The following is a 16,706-nucleotide window of genomic DNA, read 5'->3' as shown; positions in this document are numbered from 1 at the left end:
TGCTTTTCACACCTCTAACAAATATGTACACAGGGAAGAAGAAAGTGGCATTTTTCTCAAGAAGCAGACAGAAAGTATATAGAAAGAGACAGAGGTCACTTTTACACCTGTAGTTTGGGTCAGTTTTATATTATCTTACTTCTTGTTGGACACTTTTCCAGATCAACGTGTGCAAACAGTAAAATGCTTTGTGTTTTTACAAATCAAATGTTTGATTTTGATCGCCAAGATTAAGTCCACAATCTGCTGGTGAAACCTCTCAGACCACAAAGCAATGGAGGAGTACGATCAGGGGATGTTCAACAAAGGGGACACATGCAGCGGTTTCATTTGGAGGAGGGTTGTGCAGTCAGTCCTGCTCATCAGCAGGACGTCCTAACAACATTTTCACACGAACATTGGTGGAAAATGAAGCCTGTGCAGCTTATTTGCATGACAAAGAGGCGTGTGTGCACTTTGATGGTAGTAAATGTTGGGTGTGGTGCAGCATTACTGATTAGTGTTTCTGTGCTCTACTGGTGTACGTTGCTCCTGTTTGTGATGAAACTTTTTTATTTTTGCCTTTTTAATGTGACGTGATACATAAAATTGCCTTTGCCGTAACGTATCAAGAGCCTCAGAAAGGTGAACAAACAGAGCAGCACGGAGCTGATTATTGTCCGGAGACTGCATGGTATGAAAAGGGCTTTGTTGTTGTTGCTGTTGGTTCGGCTGTATGTCTTCCCTGAGCTGTCTGTCCTTTTTCCTCTCCTCCCTCAAGCTCCGCCTAGGACTCTTACACTTAATTAGCCCTGATTGGTCCTGAATGAGGCGCATCTGGCCACGGACGGGAAGAGGATAAATGTTCCAGGCTCCATTTGCAGTGGGAAGCCTTGGGTTGTGGACTGCAGCTCTTGAGTGTCTTTGTCTTTTGACTGTTTGTGTTTGACTTGTTGTGTTATTTAATAAACATGGCTTGAGCCTTATAAGTGGTGGTGAAGTGAAATTTTGGGTCAATGGTGGAGTATTGTTTGCCCTGTGGGGCCGACCAATGATGATAAGACTGCATTTATCTCCTGTTTCAGGTGAGGGCATGTAATAAGTAAATAGTCTGCTTGGCAAGAGCTGATTTTGTTATGAAAAAAGTACTGATTATTTTGAGTAACTTAAAAGTTAAAAATTTGTTTGAATTATCAGTGATATCATGAATCAAGTTTTCTTCCACTAAAATAAGCTCATGGGACTTTATAGAGAAGCAGTGGAATTTGACCTTAAATGATCTTTAAATAGCTCTTTTTTTCTTGGTTTGACAGAAACCATGAAAGTCTACAGTAACATCACACTCAATGCATTTCACACCTCAAACAAATATGTACACAGGGAAGAAGTGTTGTTTTTTCACTGTCATACCTGCAGGGCTTCGTAGTATGAAGATGAGTGGGGTACGACCTTTGTATAACACTCAAAGAATGTGCTGGCTGCATGTCAGCTACCGGGTGACATTCAGGTTTGGATAGCAAGTAGATAGAAAGTGAAGAGCAAGAGACAGATGTCACAGATGTTACCTTACATACTAACTTACTTGAATGTGGGGAAAAAAGGCATATGTACAGTACACCTTGATTGTCTGAAGATTAAACCCTAAAAGTTACTAATTTCTTTGTGGTGTCCTTTTTATTTTCCAAATAAGAGATGTTTCCTCAATGACTGACTGAACAGTTTTTCAATTATTGTGAAAGAAGATTTTGGCTGACACAATATGATCCATACAAATTAGTCAAAACTGGTTCTGTGCACATTTCCTGATTCCACGGATGTAGAATAAAGGACAACAAACCTAAACCACTTCCTTGTATGAAAAACCACCATCCTGCCTCTGCTTAAAGAACGTGTGTCTTGAGTCTGTAAATATTTACAGTAATATATATACTGTAATATATGCTTTTCCCACAGCTTTTACTGTTGGACGCATAGTTCACAGCTAAAGGAACACTGGCTGCACTACCTGGACGTGGCAGAAAGTCGAAGCTATCAACAGCTTCCACCAGATTTCTGAGCCAGGAGGCCAAAAAAAACCCTGGAGTGACTGAAAAAGACCTGCAGCAAGAATTCAGTTCCTCCTAAACGCGCAACTCCAAGCTGTACAACATTACTGACCGAGAAGCACAAGACAAGTCGGCTCTAACAGCCAAGATCATGTAAATTTCCCCGTCATGGGACTAATAAAGGAACATCTTTGATCTTAAAATGTTCAAAACCATATAAATAAGCCACAGAAGTTTGGGGATTCTCTTCTGTGGAGCAATGAAGCAAAACTGGAACTTTTGGGGTCTATGGATCAGCGGTATGTCCGGAGGAGGAAGAATGAGGCCGGCGCTAAAAAGAACATCCTGCCTACAGTGAAGCATGGCTCTGTGGCTCGTGATGCTCCGAGGCTGCTTTGCTTCACAGAAAATCTCTGATGGGATTTGAAGAAGGCGGCTGCAGAACGCACACCCAAGAATATTAGAGAGCAATTGTCAAAACAAACAAAACTAAACAAGCTCATATGTTAAAATGAGATGTAGGTGAGCTCAGAGAAACCTTATCTCTTTGATAGATGGACGTCAAAGACAGCTTTCTTGTGTCAAACTCTGCACAGTTAAGGTCAAACAAGTGAAGTAACAGTCAGAAAAACACTTTTTGGTGTGGAGGTGGGCGTTAGGATGCTTTGATTTTATTATGTAAGAGACGATTTTTATTAAGGAATGAAATTTGACAAAAGCAAAATATTTTTTACAATACAGTCATTCCAAATCAACAGGAAACAGCTAGATGTCATCAAAAAGAGATAAAAAAGCATCAAACATACACTGTATCATGTCTGTTTTTGTATTTCATGTGCACGGCTTTGATCCGTCTAGATATTCACATCGCTCAACCACGACCTGCACTTCCCCGATCTGAACGCTGTCATACGTCCCACTGATGGATGTCGTGCGTCTCTCCCCGTTACCGTAGGTGCGGCTGAGGCTTGCCGTGAACGGGATGTCAACTTTGCACTTATACCGCACCATGCTGAGCTTGCAGGCGTGTTTCGGTGGGACTGTGACCTCCATGGAGAGAGTATCAGTGATGGCCTCTATCACCACGTTCCCCTCGGAGTACTGGAACATTTGCTCGAGGCCGATCTCGATACCGCTGTCTGTGATGAAGGGGACGGCGACTTTGATGCTCGTTTTAACTCCAGTTTTGGTAGAATAGGTGGTGTCCCACCTTCTCTCCACTTGATATGACCTTGAGAGAGTATCTTTTTTCATCACCGGGTGGCATTCATAGTTGCTGATGGCTGTTTCATGCATGATCTCTGGTGGGTATTTCAAGATTTTGGATTCATTAGTGTTGTACAGGACATCGTAGATCTGCTGGCTCATTATATTCTTATTGGTGGTGAGGACCTGGTAGTAGCGGTAGTAATATTGATAATCCTCCCAAGGCAGGTAGAAGGCCTCATCCTGAGTAGCTACCTTCCCAAGTCCATATTTGTTCTTCCCCACGTATACCTGCACCCCGGCGCAGGTTCTGACTGAATCCTGTGGCACTGAGCCGTACGAATCCTCCTTCCACTCCAGGATCTCAAAAATGTCTTTGTTCACCAGGATCTCAAACGGGGTACCAGGATATGCTTTTTTACTGTTGGCATAGTGGCAATAAGGACCTTTGCTGGGGCTATAGAAGCCAGCCTCACACATGTACTTGCAGACATAATCAGTGCGATCGGTGTAGCTGTTGTAAAGTGAAACAGCATCTTTTGGTAGAGAGTTGTTCCAGGTCACCCACTCCAGGTTAGAGCCATCGTCAGACACGAAGGAGGAAGACCGACCCTGCCGCCTCTGCCTCGATTTAGCAACAGCCAGAGGAGGCAGATCCGTTAGTGTCGATCTGTTAGCTGTGAGTTCAGGACTGCCTTTTAGGTCAGAGGTCGTGTAGGAGACTGGATAAAGACAACAGAAAAGTAGTGTTTGCTTTAATACAAGAATAAGTGCAAAGACATCTTTAAAATGAGCCACAAGAGAAAAAAAACTGATCCCACCTGCAAAAGTACAACTGAAGTCAAAACGCACAGACTTCTGACCATTGACAGTGTTTCTCTGCTAGTTAAGCTAGTCACCCAAAATCACATTTGATTGAATATATTTGTGTGAAGGTTAATGCCAAAAGGTTTTGCAGGAAGAGAAAAGAGATTTTGAGGTAAAAAAAATCAAACACAAAAATGATTAATTCATAAAATATTAATCTATATACATGGATATAAAACAAGAGATGGCTGACCGTCTGGATTAGAGTAAAGAAAATATATTTTGATTTCATTATGTCTTTAAATGTGCTTAGCTGGAGTTTTTCAAAAGTATTTTCCCCATGCTTTGAATAATAATAATCCTTTTTTTATTCAGGTGTTGCAACAGTCCAATGTACAACATTAAAGTACAAAATTAAAAGCGCAATAGAAAAAGAGTAGTCAATTTATGGCAGTGACATCATATATAAGTAGCAGCAGAATTGAGAAGAACAAACCACATGTGATGGCAAAAGGACTCAAAAGACTCAAAATCTCTGCATATAAAACCAAAGCTCAAGTATCGAGTGCAAGATAGCACACGTTTGTAGGCAAACATGATAAATGTGACTTTAATAAATAATCAATGGCAGAGCTGTAATACGAGAGTTTTTGCCTCTATAAGCCATTTTAAGATGAACATAAAAGCGTATTTCCTCCATTCCCTACATCCTTAAAGCCAGTTTGTGTTTACCATTTCTCTGTTCTGCATTGGTCCCGAAATCCAGAGGAGTGGCTGAGGACAGGGCCAGCAGCAACAACACCGACACCTCCATCTGGACGTGAAACACAGAACTGAATCATTGTTTGTTACCAACGTAGAATTAAACCAACATAAGCTTTGTGTCAGTCCGGACCATCTGTGAATGATGAATTTGTTTTTGCAGGAAAAAGAATAAGCAAAGTAATTGTTAATGAATTTGGAAATATAAAATAGAGCATAAATCAGAATAATAATGAAAAATTAAGTTGGATTGGAATTAAATTGTATATTAAAATGATGAAACATTGTGAGACGTGATGCATTTTCTTAAATTTTAATATATAAGTATGAAATATAAGTGTGATCTACTGAACGTTGTTTTCTTCTGGACTTTGCTCGTAATTCTTTGCCATGCAGATTATCAGTTTGACTAATTTAACAGTAACTGAACTTGAAACACTCAAAGTACGATGAAAAAGTACTCACCATCCCAGTGTCCATCGCTGGAAGCACCTGGAGTCTCCTGCAGGTTTTATATGCTGCAGCTGATTCATGGATACATTTCCTCTACTTCACTCAAATGGCAGGTAGCTGACCTGTTTGTTGTTGTTAATGATAAAAAAAGTGTAAAACATTTGTTAAAGTCACAGTCAGGTCAGCCATCTTTAGTTACAGTATAAACTGACAGTGGGAAGTCCCCACCAGGATGGAGACGTGTGTGTTGTGTACTTTTGACAGAGTGAGGACATTTTTGGGAAGTGAGGACTGAGGAAGTTTTGCGACTATTCAGCTATTTACACCCGGTCCAGTGACACAGTCTACAGAACCATAACTTCTTATTCCTATTTAACTGGGATCTGTTGTTTGATTAAGTCCATATAAAGCACTAATAAATGTGTGTTCTGATGTTAAAGACATCTCCGATTTATTTCTTAATGATCTAAAGGGGCGGCTTCCCCGCTAGAGAGGTGACGTTCCATGTTCCTAGAGCCAGTCTATGATGCCGGGGATCCGCACGCCCAGGACCCCACCTTGGCTCATGCACCCAACCCCTGTAGCTGGTGAGAAAGTGAAGTGAAGAGCAAGAGACATATGGGTCAGTTTTATATTATCTTACAGGACATCCGAAAAATGTATTAATCCAGTGCTTTTCTTTACTTGCCAGAACACGAGCAACTTACTTGAATGTGGGGGAAAAAGGCATATGTACAGTACGCCTTGATTGTCTGAATATCAAACCCTAAAAGTTAATAATTTCTTTGTGGTGTCCTTTTTATTTTCCAAATAAGAGATGTTTCCTCAATGACTGACTGAACAGTTTTTCAATTACTGTGAAAGAAGATTTTTGCTGACACAATATGATCCATACAAACTAGTCAAAACTGGTTCTGTGCACATTTCCTGATTCCACGGATGTAGAATAAAGGACAACAAACCTAAACCACTTCCTTGTATGAAAAAACACCATCCTGCCTCTGCTTAAAGAACGTGTGTCTTGAGTCTGTAAATATATTGTATGCTTTTCCCACAGCTTTTACTGTTGGACGCATAGTTCACAGCTAAAGGAACACTGGCTGCACTACCTGGACGTGGCAGAAAGTCGAAGCTATCAACAGCTTCCACCAGATTTCTGAGGAGCCAGGAGGCCAAAAAAAACCCTGGAGTGACTGAAAAAGACCTGCAGCAAGAATTCAGTTCCTCCTAAACGCGCAACTCCAAGCTGTACAACATTACTGACCGAGAAGCACAAGACAAGTCGGCTCTAACAGCCAAGATCATGTAAATTTCCCCGTCATGGGACTAATAAAGGAACATCTTTGATCTTAAAATGTTCAAAACCATATAAATAAGCCACAGAAGTTTGGGGATTCTCTTCTGTGGAGCAATGAAGCAAAACTGGAACTTTTGGGGTCTATGGATCAGCGGTATGTCCGGAGGAGGAAGAATGAGGCCGGCGCTAAAAAGAACATCCTGCCTACAGTGAAGCATGGCTCTGTGGCTCGTGATGCTCCGAGGCTGCTTTGCTTCACAGAAAATCTCTGATGGGATTTGAAGAAGGCGGCTGCAGAACGCACACCCAAGAATATTAGAGAGCAATTGTCAAAACAAACAAAACTAAACAAGCTCATATGTTAAAATGAGATGTAGGTGAGCTCAGAGAAACCTTATCTCTTTGATAGATGGACGTCAAAGACAGCTTTCTTGTGTCAAACTCTGCACAGTTAAGGTCAAACAAGTGAAGTAACAGTCAGAAAAACACTTTTTGGTGTGGAGGTGGGCGTTAGGATGCTTTGATTTTATTATGTAAGAGACGATTTTATTAAGGAATGAAATTTGACAAAAGCTAAATATTTTTTACAATACAGTCATTCCAAATCAACAGGAAACAGCTAGATGTCATGAAAAAGCGATAAAAAAGCATCAAACATACACTGTATCATGTCTGTTTTTGTATTTCATGTGCACGGCTTTGATCCGTCTAGATATTCACATCGCTCAACCACGACCTGCACTTCCCCGATCTGAACGCTGTCATACGTCCCACTGATGGATGTCGTGCGTCTCTCCCCGTTACCGTAGGTGCGGCTGAGGCTTGCCGTGAACGGGATGTCAACTTTGCACTTATACCGCACCATGCTGAGCTTGCAGGCGTGTTTCGGTGGGACTGTGACCTCCATGGAGAGAGTATCAGTGATGGCCTCTATCACCACGTTCCCCTCGGAGTACTGGAACATTTGCTCGAGGCCGATCTCGATACCGCTGTCTGTGATGAAGGGGACGGCGACTTTGATGCTCGTTTTAACTCCAGCTTTGGTAGAATAGGTGGTGTCCCACCTTCTCTCCACTTGATATGACCTTGAGAGAGTATCTTTTTTCACCACCGGGTGGCATTCATAGTTGCTGATGGCTGTTTCATGCATGATCTCTGGTGGGTATTTCAAGATTTTGGATTCATTAGTGTTGTACAGGACATCGTAGATCTGCTGGCTCATTATATTCTTATTGGTGGTGAGGACCTGGTAGTAGCGGTAGTAATATTGATAATCCTCCCAAGGCAGGTAGAAGGCCTCATCCTGAGTAGCTACCTTCCCAAGTCCATATTTGTTCTTCCCCACGTATACCTGCACCCCGGCGCAGGTTCTGACTGAATCCTGTGGCACTGAGCCGTACGAATCCTCCTTCCACTCCAGGATCTCAAAAATGTCTTTGTTCACCAGGATCTCAAACGGGGTACCAGGATATGCTTTTTTACTGTTGGCATAGTGGCAATAAGGACCTTTGCTGGGGCTATAGAAGCCAGCCTCACACATGTACTTGCAGACATAATCAGTGCGATCAGTGTAGCTGTTGTAAAGTGAAACAGCATCTTTTGGTAGAGAGTTGTTCCAGGTCACCCACTCCAGGTTAGAGCCATCGTCAGACACGAAGGAGGAAGACCGAACCTGCCGCCTCTGCCTCGATTTAGCAACAGTCAGAGGAGGCAGATCCGTTAGTGTCGATCTGTTAGCTGTGAGTTCAGGACTGCCTTTTAGGTCAGAGGTCGTGAAGGAGACTGGATAAAGACAACAGAAAAGTAGTGTTTGCTTTAATACAAGAATAAGTGCAAAGACATCTTTAAAATGAGCCACAAGAGAAAAAAAACTGATCCCACCTGCAAAAGTACAACTGAAGTCAAAACGCACAGACTTCTGACCATTGACAGTGTTTCTCTGCTAGTTAAGCTAGTCACCCAAAATCACATTTGATTGAATATATTTGTGTGAAGGTTAATGCCAAAAGGTTTTGCAGGAAGAGAAAAGATATTTTGAGGTAAAAAAAAACAAACACAAAAATGATTAATTCATAAAATATTAATCTATATACATGGATATAAAACAAGAGATGGCTGACCGTCTGGATTAGAGTAAAGAAAATATATTTTGATTTCATTATGTCTTTAAATGTGCTTAGCTGTGCTTAGTATTTTCCCCATGCTTTGAATAATAATAATCCTTTTTTTTATTCAGGTGTTATTTATTGGCAACAGTCCAATGTACAACATTAAAGTAACACACGTTAAAAAGAAAGTGTCAATTTATGGCAGTGACATCATATAATCATAAGTAGCAGCAGAATTGAGAAGAACAAACCAAATGTGATGGCAAAAGGACTCAAGACTCAAAATCTCTGCATATAAAACCAAAGCTCAAGTATCGAGTGCAAGATAGCACACATTTGTGGGCAAACATGATAAATGTGACTTTAATAAATAAATCAATGGCAGAGTTTTTGCCTCCATGTCCTTTTGTTGCTCTATAAGCCGTTTTAAGATGATTAACAAACATTAATTAACATAAAAGATGAACATAAAAGTGTATTTCCTCCGTTCCCTGAATCCTTAAAGCCAGTTTGTGTTTACCATTTCTCTGCTCTGCGTTGTTGGTGGCTGAGGACAGGGCCAGCAGCAACAACACCGACACCTCCATCTGGACGTGAAACACAGAACTGAATCATTGTTTGTTACCAACGTAGAATTAAACCAACACAAGCTTTGTGTCAGTCCGGACCGTCTGTGAATGATGAATTTATTTTTGCAGGAGGAAGAATAAGCAAAGTAACTGTTGATGAATTTGGAAATATAAAATAAGAGCATGAATCTGATCTTTGTATCTTAAAATGATGAAACATTACGAAACAAATGCATTTACTTTTAAATTTTAAGATATAAGTATGAAATATAAGTGTGATCTACTGAACTTTTGGAATTTGCTCGTAATTCTTTGCCATGCAGATTATCAGTTTGACTAATTTTAACAGTAACTGAGCTTGAAACACTCAAAATACGATGAAAGGGTACTCACCATCCCAGTGTCCATCGCTGGAAGCGCCTGGAGTCTCCTTCAGGTTTTATATGCTGCAGCTGATTCATGGTTAAATCATTCAAACACATACTGTGCATATTTTCACTTGATATCAAATAGTAAATAGTAGCTGGCTCACCTCCCGTTCTTTGTGTCACATTCTGCCTTTCTCTCCCTCCGACCACATTTCCACTGCCTCACTCAAAAGGCAGGTAGCTAACAAAAGACTGTCAGCTGTGCAACATTTACAACAAACTATCTGCTGTTATTTGGCTTTTGTTTGCACACAAAATGTACTAGATTTATTCAAAACTGACAGCGTGGCACACAAAGTGGGAAAACAACGTGTTTCTAAAGTTTGTTGTTGTTAATGATAAAATAAAAAGTGTAAAACATTTGTTAAAGTCACAGTCAGGTCTGCCGTGTTTAGTTACAGTCCCCACCAGGATAGAGACACGTACGTGCGTGTGTGTGTGTGTGTGTGTGTGTGTGTGTGCTACAAAGTGAGGACTAACACTATTTACCCCCGGTCCAGTGACACAGTCTACAGAACCATAACCATGTGCATTTATTTCTTAATGATCTAAAGGTCAGTGCCTCACCACTACGCCTCGCTGGAGCTCAGGCTTTATCGTTGATAGTTAAACATCATTGATAATTCTGTGGAGAAGCTTGATCTGGTATTTGGGATGGATGATGTATATATTACTGTAACTGATAAAAGCCTGTAAAATCAAATCTATTAATATGATTAATATCATTTTATAAATATAAAAACAGGATTAGTTCACTATTCAGTGAATACTCTTACTCTTTAGTTAAGAATTCTTTCTGCAGAAGAAAAAAAGTCTCCAGAGGAAGTTCAGAGAGAGGTTTTCCCTCCTTCAAGGCCCAAATACAGTTCAAAGCTCAGTGAAGTGTCTCATATCTCCAGCAGGTGGCACCAAAACATCAGGAACTGCACAGCACATGTTGTAAACAGATAGAATAGAGTAGAATAGAACAGATCCTTATTGTCACTGTTGTGATACAATGAAAGGCAGGTGGTAAAAAGAGAGATTCACACAATAAACACTATTTAGAAGAAAGGAAACAACAACAATAGAGTTACTGATCTGCTGAAGCTCATTATCTCACTCAGCAGTGCAGTAATGATCCACCACAAAACGTTGGATTATATAAATTACATATTATAAATGTTACTGGTAATCTGGTTTTTGATTTTTGTTGATTTTATTCTGGTTTTATTGGTTTTGAATGCCATTACTGTCTATTGTTTGTTATTTTAATGTATTTTATATTGCTTTTATTGTTGTAAGGCAACCTTGAAAGGCGCCTATAAATAAAATGTATTATGATTATTATTCTACTTGTGTAAATCACTTTGAATTGCCTCCATGTTTCAAACGCCCAAATTTAACTTTTTAATGTATTCACTCATCCAAAAAAAAAAGTCTTTGCTGATCTATATATTGATCAAATGATAACTGAGCCGTTCCAATGACAGCGGAGCAAACTCAACCCCCTGAGGAAGAACAAGACTCTGTAACATCCTGTCAATTATTTGCCTGTGGTGTTTCCTGTTTTATTTTGAAATGCTAACTTGTCTTTCACTTCCTTCCCTCTGTACCTGCCCGTCGCTCACCTGCGGTCCTAATTAGTCTCTGCCACATTGTCTGTGTTTTTCCTTGTGCTTTCATCGCTCTCCCACTGTTTTCTCCAGTGTGGTTTTGGTTTTTGTGTACGACTGCTGCTCAGTTAACACTTAACGCAGTCTTTTTCTATATTTGAGCCTCTGATCTGCACAGAAGCTTAACACATTCAGTTGAAGGCTTCAGAAAAAGCCAATAAGTTTTAGTATTAGAAGATTATTTTGTCAAAAAGTTGGCAGTGAATGTGGTGGGTCAGCTGCCTAACAAAAAAAAAAGGGGGCTTGAGTTGCAAAAGTTATTGAGGTGCTTTATTTACAAAAGAACAGTGAAAAAACAGAAAAAAAAAGTTTCTAGCCACCCTCACACTGACCCCTCGAGTGCTTTGGTGGCCAGAGCCTTATAAATGTTAAGCCCCTCCCCCTAGACCAACCAGCCGCTGATCAATCAATTATCTTCCCTTTAAACAATCAGCCAGTTCTTACATGAATCAAAAATATCACACAATATCCCTACTTCTAAGCATCACCACTTCCCAGTCAAAGGCCTTAAATAAACCCCAACGCTTCGACACACAGCTCCATCAGTTAGGTAACATCACCTATCACCTGGTTAGAGATGGTACCTTCCGCCATCAGCACACCTGCAGGGGACCTCTGGAGCCTCTATATAAGCCAGCACTATGCATTGGCTCTGTTTCACACCCTGAAACATGTGCCGTCCACAATCTGTGACAGAGTCTTCGTCACGGTGAATTCAAGCGGACTTCCGCTGCAGTCGTCCATGAAAACGTGTAGATTCTGGTGATAAATAGTGTTTCATCAAGGTTTGGGTCAATGATAAGAGCTTGGATCAATAACTGCAAAGCGTGATAATGATATGAAAAAGGAGTGGGTGATTAAATCTTTATTGTGGTCATGTTTTTATTAGGCCGGATCTCATTTGACAAACAGTGTAATGAGTGTGTGACACGCTGAAGGTCACTGATGCAGCACAACAGTTTGCAGGACACAGTTAACTGATAAGTTAAGTCTTATCGGTCTCTTTTTTTTTTTACTCGTTAATAATCCCAAATCTTATCCTGGATTTATCTGCGCTCACTTTATAACGGGTCGTGAGATCAGCGTGAACAGATCTGCCTTTCTTCACCTTTATCTTGTCCCACCACAGACGCTCACACCTGGAAGCTTATCGGTTTTATCAGCTCTGCTGTGATTTCAGAGCGTTGAAGTGGGGCTAAGATGTGCTGCTCACTGATGTTACAAACCAGCAACCGTCCCACCACGAATCCCCCATTTCAAAGATCAACTCTCTGATTTACTTACTTAGTTTTCACTGTTGTTACCCACAGAGCCATCTGGCTGTTTAAAATACACGACAGGTGATTGGAGGGAACCATCTGTCTACTTAAGCCACTTCACTGGCTTCTTATTCAACAGAGAATTCACTTTAAAACCCTCTTAGTGCCTTTTTAAAGCACCAGACTGCAGACTGTGGCTCTCTGGTTTTCTGGTTTTTCATCAGAGCGCGATGGGACACTGCGTGGTGAAGTCTCTGACTGGCCAAAGACGGAAGAGCAGCAACAGTTTTGTTGCCCTCAATGTGAATTCAGTACAAATATTTCTGCATGCAGGTGTAAACACGTACAAAAAACTATCAGATAGGGAAGCTGTCCATGTCAGGTTCAGTCTGGGTGAATGCTGCAGACCGTCCAGATGTGGTACGGGACATGTACTCAGTAGTTTCAGTCTGTTGGTGATGCTAAATTAATGCACTGGTGACATTTAAACGAGTAACCATAGCAACAGGGGTGCATTCAACGCCCCTGTTGCAGCGCGTTAGCAAGCGAACTTGATTTCCAACAGTGAATGTCCTCCTTCAGGTCCTCCGTCCTCTGTCTGTAAGACACCAAGCTGCGGGAAGAAAACCTTAAAACTTTAGTCCAGCTCTGCTCTCATCATCATCATCATCATCATCATCAGTATCCCCAGAGGAAGTCCCACCCACCACGTCTCACTTCACCATTAAAAGAAATGTTCATTTTAACAGGAATTATAACACTAGACAGGCTAGAAGGAGGCCAGAATTTGCTGTGAACCCTCTCATAAAGTGTTTTTAAATTCATTTTTAAATCAATGAGGAGGATTCAAGAGTCCTGCATCACCCTGTCAGGGTTTGTTTTGCTATAATGACCAGTTTAGTGTACGTTATCCTTTACATAACACAGTGGAATCAAGTTAGCCACAGAAGAGAGACCCAGACAGTAATTATCTATAATCAGAAATCATAGATTAGATTAATTTCGTCATATAAGCCGACAGAAATGCACTTATTCAGACGAAGCGATGGACAAACTAGCAGGGCCGAGGGCTTCTTTCCCATCGTCGTCCTCCTCAGCTGTTAAAAAAAACCTCTGCACCACTTCCTGTTTATTGATCCATGTCAGACAGAGTGAAAGTGCAGAATGTGCTTTATGGTTCAGTCATAAACCAGAGTATATAAACCTGGACGTGTGCGACTGTGGACTCAGCAGGGAGCGACTGTCAGGGTGAGTGCTGTTCACTCTCTTTTCACCATCAGTCAGTCACACTCGGGACGATCAATGACGATCAAGTGGCAATAATCTATTAGGAATTTAAATCAATTGGCTGCAGTGCAGTTGTGCTTGATTTAATATTTATTACTTCCAGTTTTTTTTTCTCAAATATCTCCTGGAGAAAATCTATTATTACAATATCTCTTATTGAGCTGATTTAAAAAACAGTAGTTAATTATTATTAACGTGAGCTCTGCTATACTTTGTAATAGACCCACAGGGAATGAATAAGGTTACTGAGTTAATTCAATTTAATTGGAAAAAATAAAGCTAATGATTAATAATGAAATATGATAAAAGTGTGAATGATAATATAATAGTCTAAAAAACGGACACCTGCTCCTAATCAAGTTATTTACATTATATACTCTGATGATATTCAAATGATTCAAAGGTTTATTTTTGAGTAATATCTTTAATAATAAAAATAATGATTATAATATAGATCTAAGAATTAAAAAAATTTAAATTAAATGTACATATGTCACAAGTAAACAAATATTATTGTATCAAAGATATTCTTATAATACTGAGATTATTATTGAAGTTCAGGCACCTTTTCTTACTAAAATACAGTCAATGAACAGGATGTTTTTATGATAACACTGACGTCCATAATGGTGCAGCACCCCCTGAAAGCTGTATTATAGATCATCAGTTGAATTTAGGATCTCTGTCCTCCCCTTTTCTCACCGGGGTTTATTTGTGGTGTGATCACAAAGCCTAATGTGAATAACTGTCAGGTTTATCAGGTGCGTCCTCGCTGTGCTGCTTTATTGTAGACGATGATAATCTGATCCTGGGTCCGTCTCAATCCCACTTGCAGTTTTCATGCATTAGTTCGGCGTCCCTGTCTGTGTTGTTGGCACGGCTGCTTTGACAGCTGGTATCAGTAGATATCAATAATATATATATAACCTGGCCTTTCAAATGAATGAAAAAACATGAATGTTAGGTTGTGTTTTGTACGACATTATTGTATAAATATATCTAATATCTATATCTGATATCTAACGTTCAGATCTTTTTTTTTTTTAAGGACAAATAGAAAGAGATGTTTGGATCCTGTTTTTAAAAGATGGGAATGTTAGGAGCAGAACTTGCAGACTTGTTGAGTTTAAAGGTTTTTGACTGAAAACATCTTGTGTTTCGTGTCCAGATGAAGCTGTCGGTGTTGTTGCTGCCGGCCCTGCTGGCTCTGTGCTCAGCCAGTCTGCAGGACATCGTGAAGAGGAGCTCACAGCACAGAAAAGGTGAACATTTCGTGTATATTCCATATTTTAGAGACAGGCACAGATAGCACCTAACCATGCAGGCTAAATCGATTCTGAAGCAGATGTTATCCAAACTTTGGGTTTAAGTCCAGGGCAGTTTAATATCTCTGTCTCTCTGCGTCTTTTACACAGCTTCCTTACTGAACCCAGAGCTGGAGGACCTGGTTCCTGAACCAGCCGGTAACAACGTGGTGTCAGCTCCTCTGACTCCGACCGACCAGGAGCTGCAGCAGGACTTCGCTCCCTCCTTCGCTTTCGGTGACAACGTTAACCTGGAGTGGCTGACCTGGGGCGGCTCTCTGCCCAGCGGAGCCGTTGCCATCTACAACGGCTACACCGAGCGCACCGACTACATCTGTAAGTACAAGTGCGATGCCGGCTTCTACAACCCCAGCCTGGGCCCGTACTGCCGCTACCCCTACGGAGACCGCGAGTACTACGCCCCGGAGTTCGAGATCCTGGCCAACAAAGACAACTTTGAGTTCCTGGAGTGGAAGGAAGGCTCCTACGGTTCGGTGCCCACACATTCAGTCGGGACCTGCCCTAGTGCCGGCATCTACGTTGGGAAAAACAAGTACGGCCTCGGGAAGGTTGTAGCCCAGTTTGAAGCCTTCTTCCTGCCGTGGGAAGGCGATGAGTATTGGTACAAGAAGTACCAGGTCCTGACCATCAACAGGGACGCCTACAGCCAGCACATCAGCGATGTCAAGTACGCCATCGACGAGGTCGCCCTCTTCCAGTACCCGCCGGAGACCATGCGCATGTCAGGGGTCACCAACAACGAGTGCCAGACGGTGGCGAAGACGGTCACCATCTCAAAGACCACAGAGGTGGAGACCACCTGGAACATCGGCCGAACCACCATGCTGGGCATCACCGGCAGCATCACAGCCAAAATCCCCCTCATCGGCTCCGGGGGCATCGAGCTGAGCGGCGAGAAGACGCTGCAGTTCTCCAAGGGAACCACCATGGTGGAGGAGCTCAGCCACTCCGTGTCCGTGGAGCTCACCGTCCCACCGAACCACTCCTGCACCGTCCGCATGGAGGGACGCAAGATCAAAGCAGACATCCCCTACACGGCTCGCCTCAGCCGCACCTACCGCAACGGAGAAACCCAGTGGACGTCCATCTCTGGGACATACGACGGAGTCCAGATCGGAGAGATCCGGGCCGTGGTGGACCGCTGTGAGCCCGTGGCCGACGCCCAGCCTTGCCCCTGAAAGACTGATGGGAAACTCACCAAAAGATATTTTCTATTCGGCGTCCGATGTTTGTGATATTTAAAGAAAATTATGTGTCACAATAAAGATAAAACCACGCACACGTTGTGGGGTAACTGGAAAATATCTTCTGTGTCTGCTGGTGTCTTTACATGCTGAAAATAAAATCATACATACAAGTTTTTCTTCATTCTCTTCACAATCTCTTCCTCCATTTAGCAGCAAATGAAACTTTAAAGTTAATGATTTTACATTTATAACGTACACAAACATCTACTCAGGGCCGTACGCAAGTACAGTACAGGAGCTTCTCCTTGTTCGACTTTTAACTTTCTCTAAACTTAACAT

At 41.6% G+C, this 16,706-nt stretch overlaps 3 protein-coding genes across 3 annotated transcripts; 1 reads left to right on the top strand and 2 right to left on the bottom strand.

Moving 5' to 3' along the window:
* Positions 1 to 2,673: 2,673 nt before the first annotated feature.
* LOC139204156 (natterin-3-like) lies at positions 2,674 to 5,299 on the bottom strand. Its single transcript, XM_070834127.1, has 3 exons — positions 5,265 to 5,299; positions 4,770 to 4,851; positions 2,674 to 3,952 (listed from the first exon to the last, which is right to left on the bottom strand). The coding sequence occupies exons 1-3, from the start codon at positions 5,277 to 5,279 to the stop codon at positions 2,856 to 2,858; spliced, it is 1,194 nt and encodes a 397-aa protein (XP_070690228.1). The 5' UTR covers positions 5,280 to 5,299; the 3' UTR covers positions 2,674 to 2,855.
* A 1,854-nt stretch (positions 5,300 to 7,153) lies between these two features.
* LOC139203537 (natterin-3-like) lies at positions 7,154 to 9,244 on the bottom strand. The gene is made up of 2 exons (XM_070833332.1): positions 9,178 to 9,244; positions 7,154 to 8,331 (listed from the first exon to the last, which is right to left on the bottom strand). The coding sequence occupies exons 1-2, from the start codon at positions 9,242 to 9,244 to the stop codon at positions 7,235 to 7,237; spliced, it is 1,164 nt and encodes a 387-aa protein (XP_070689433.1). The 3' UTR covers positions 7,154 to 7,234.
* A 5,779-nt stretch (positions 9,245 to 15,023) lies between these two features.
* On the top strand, positions 15,024 to 16,384 carry LOC139204200 (natterin-3-like). Its single transcript, XM_070834181.1, has 2 exons — positions 15,024 to 15,117; positions 15,271 to 16,384. The coding sequence occupies exons 1-2, from the start codon at positions 15,024 to 15,026 to the stop codon at positions 16,356 to 16,358; spliced, it is 1,182 nt and encodes a 393-aa protein (XP_070690282.1). The 3' UTR covers positions 16,359 to 16,384.
* The last annotated feature ends 322 nt before the right edge of the window (positions 16,385 to 16,706 follow it).

This window comes from Pempheris klunzingeri, chromosome 7 (genome assembly GCF_042242105.1).
Source record: "Pempheris klunzingeri isolate RE-2024b chromosome 7, fPemKlu1.hap1, whole genome shotgun sequence".
In the NCBI taxonomy this organism is placed as follows: domain Eukaryota; kingdom Metazoa; phylum Chordata; class Actinopteri; order Acropomatiformes; family Pempheridae; genus Pempheris; species Pempheris klunzingeri.
The sequence above is the reverse complement of the archived record's forward strand: the minus strand, read 5'-3'. Positions and strand labels throughout refer to the sequence as shown.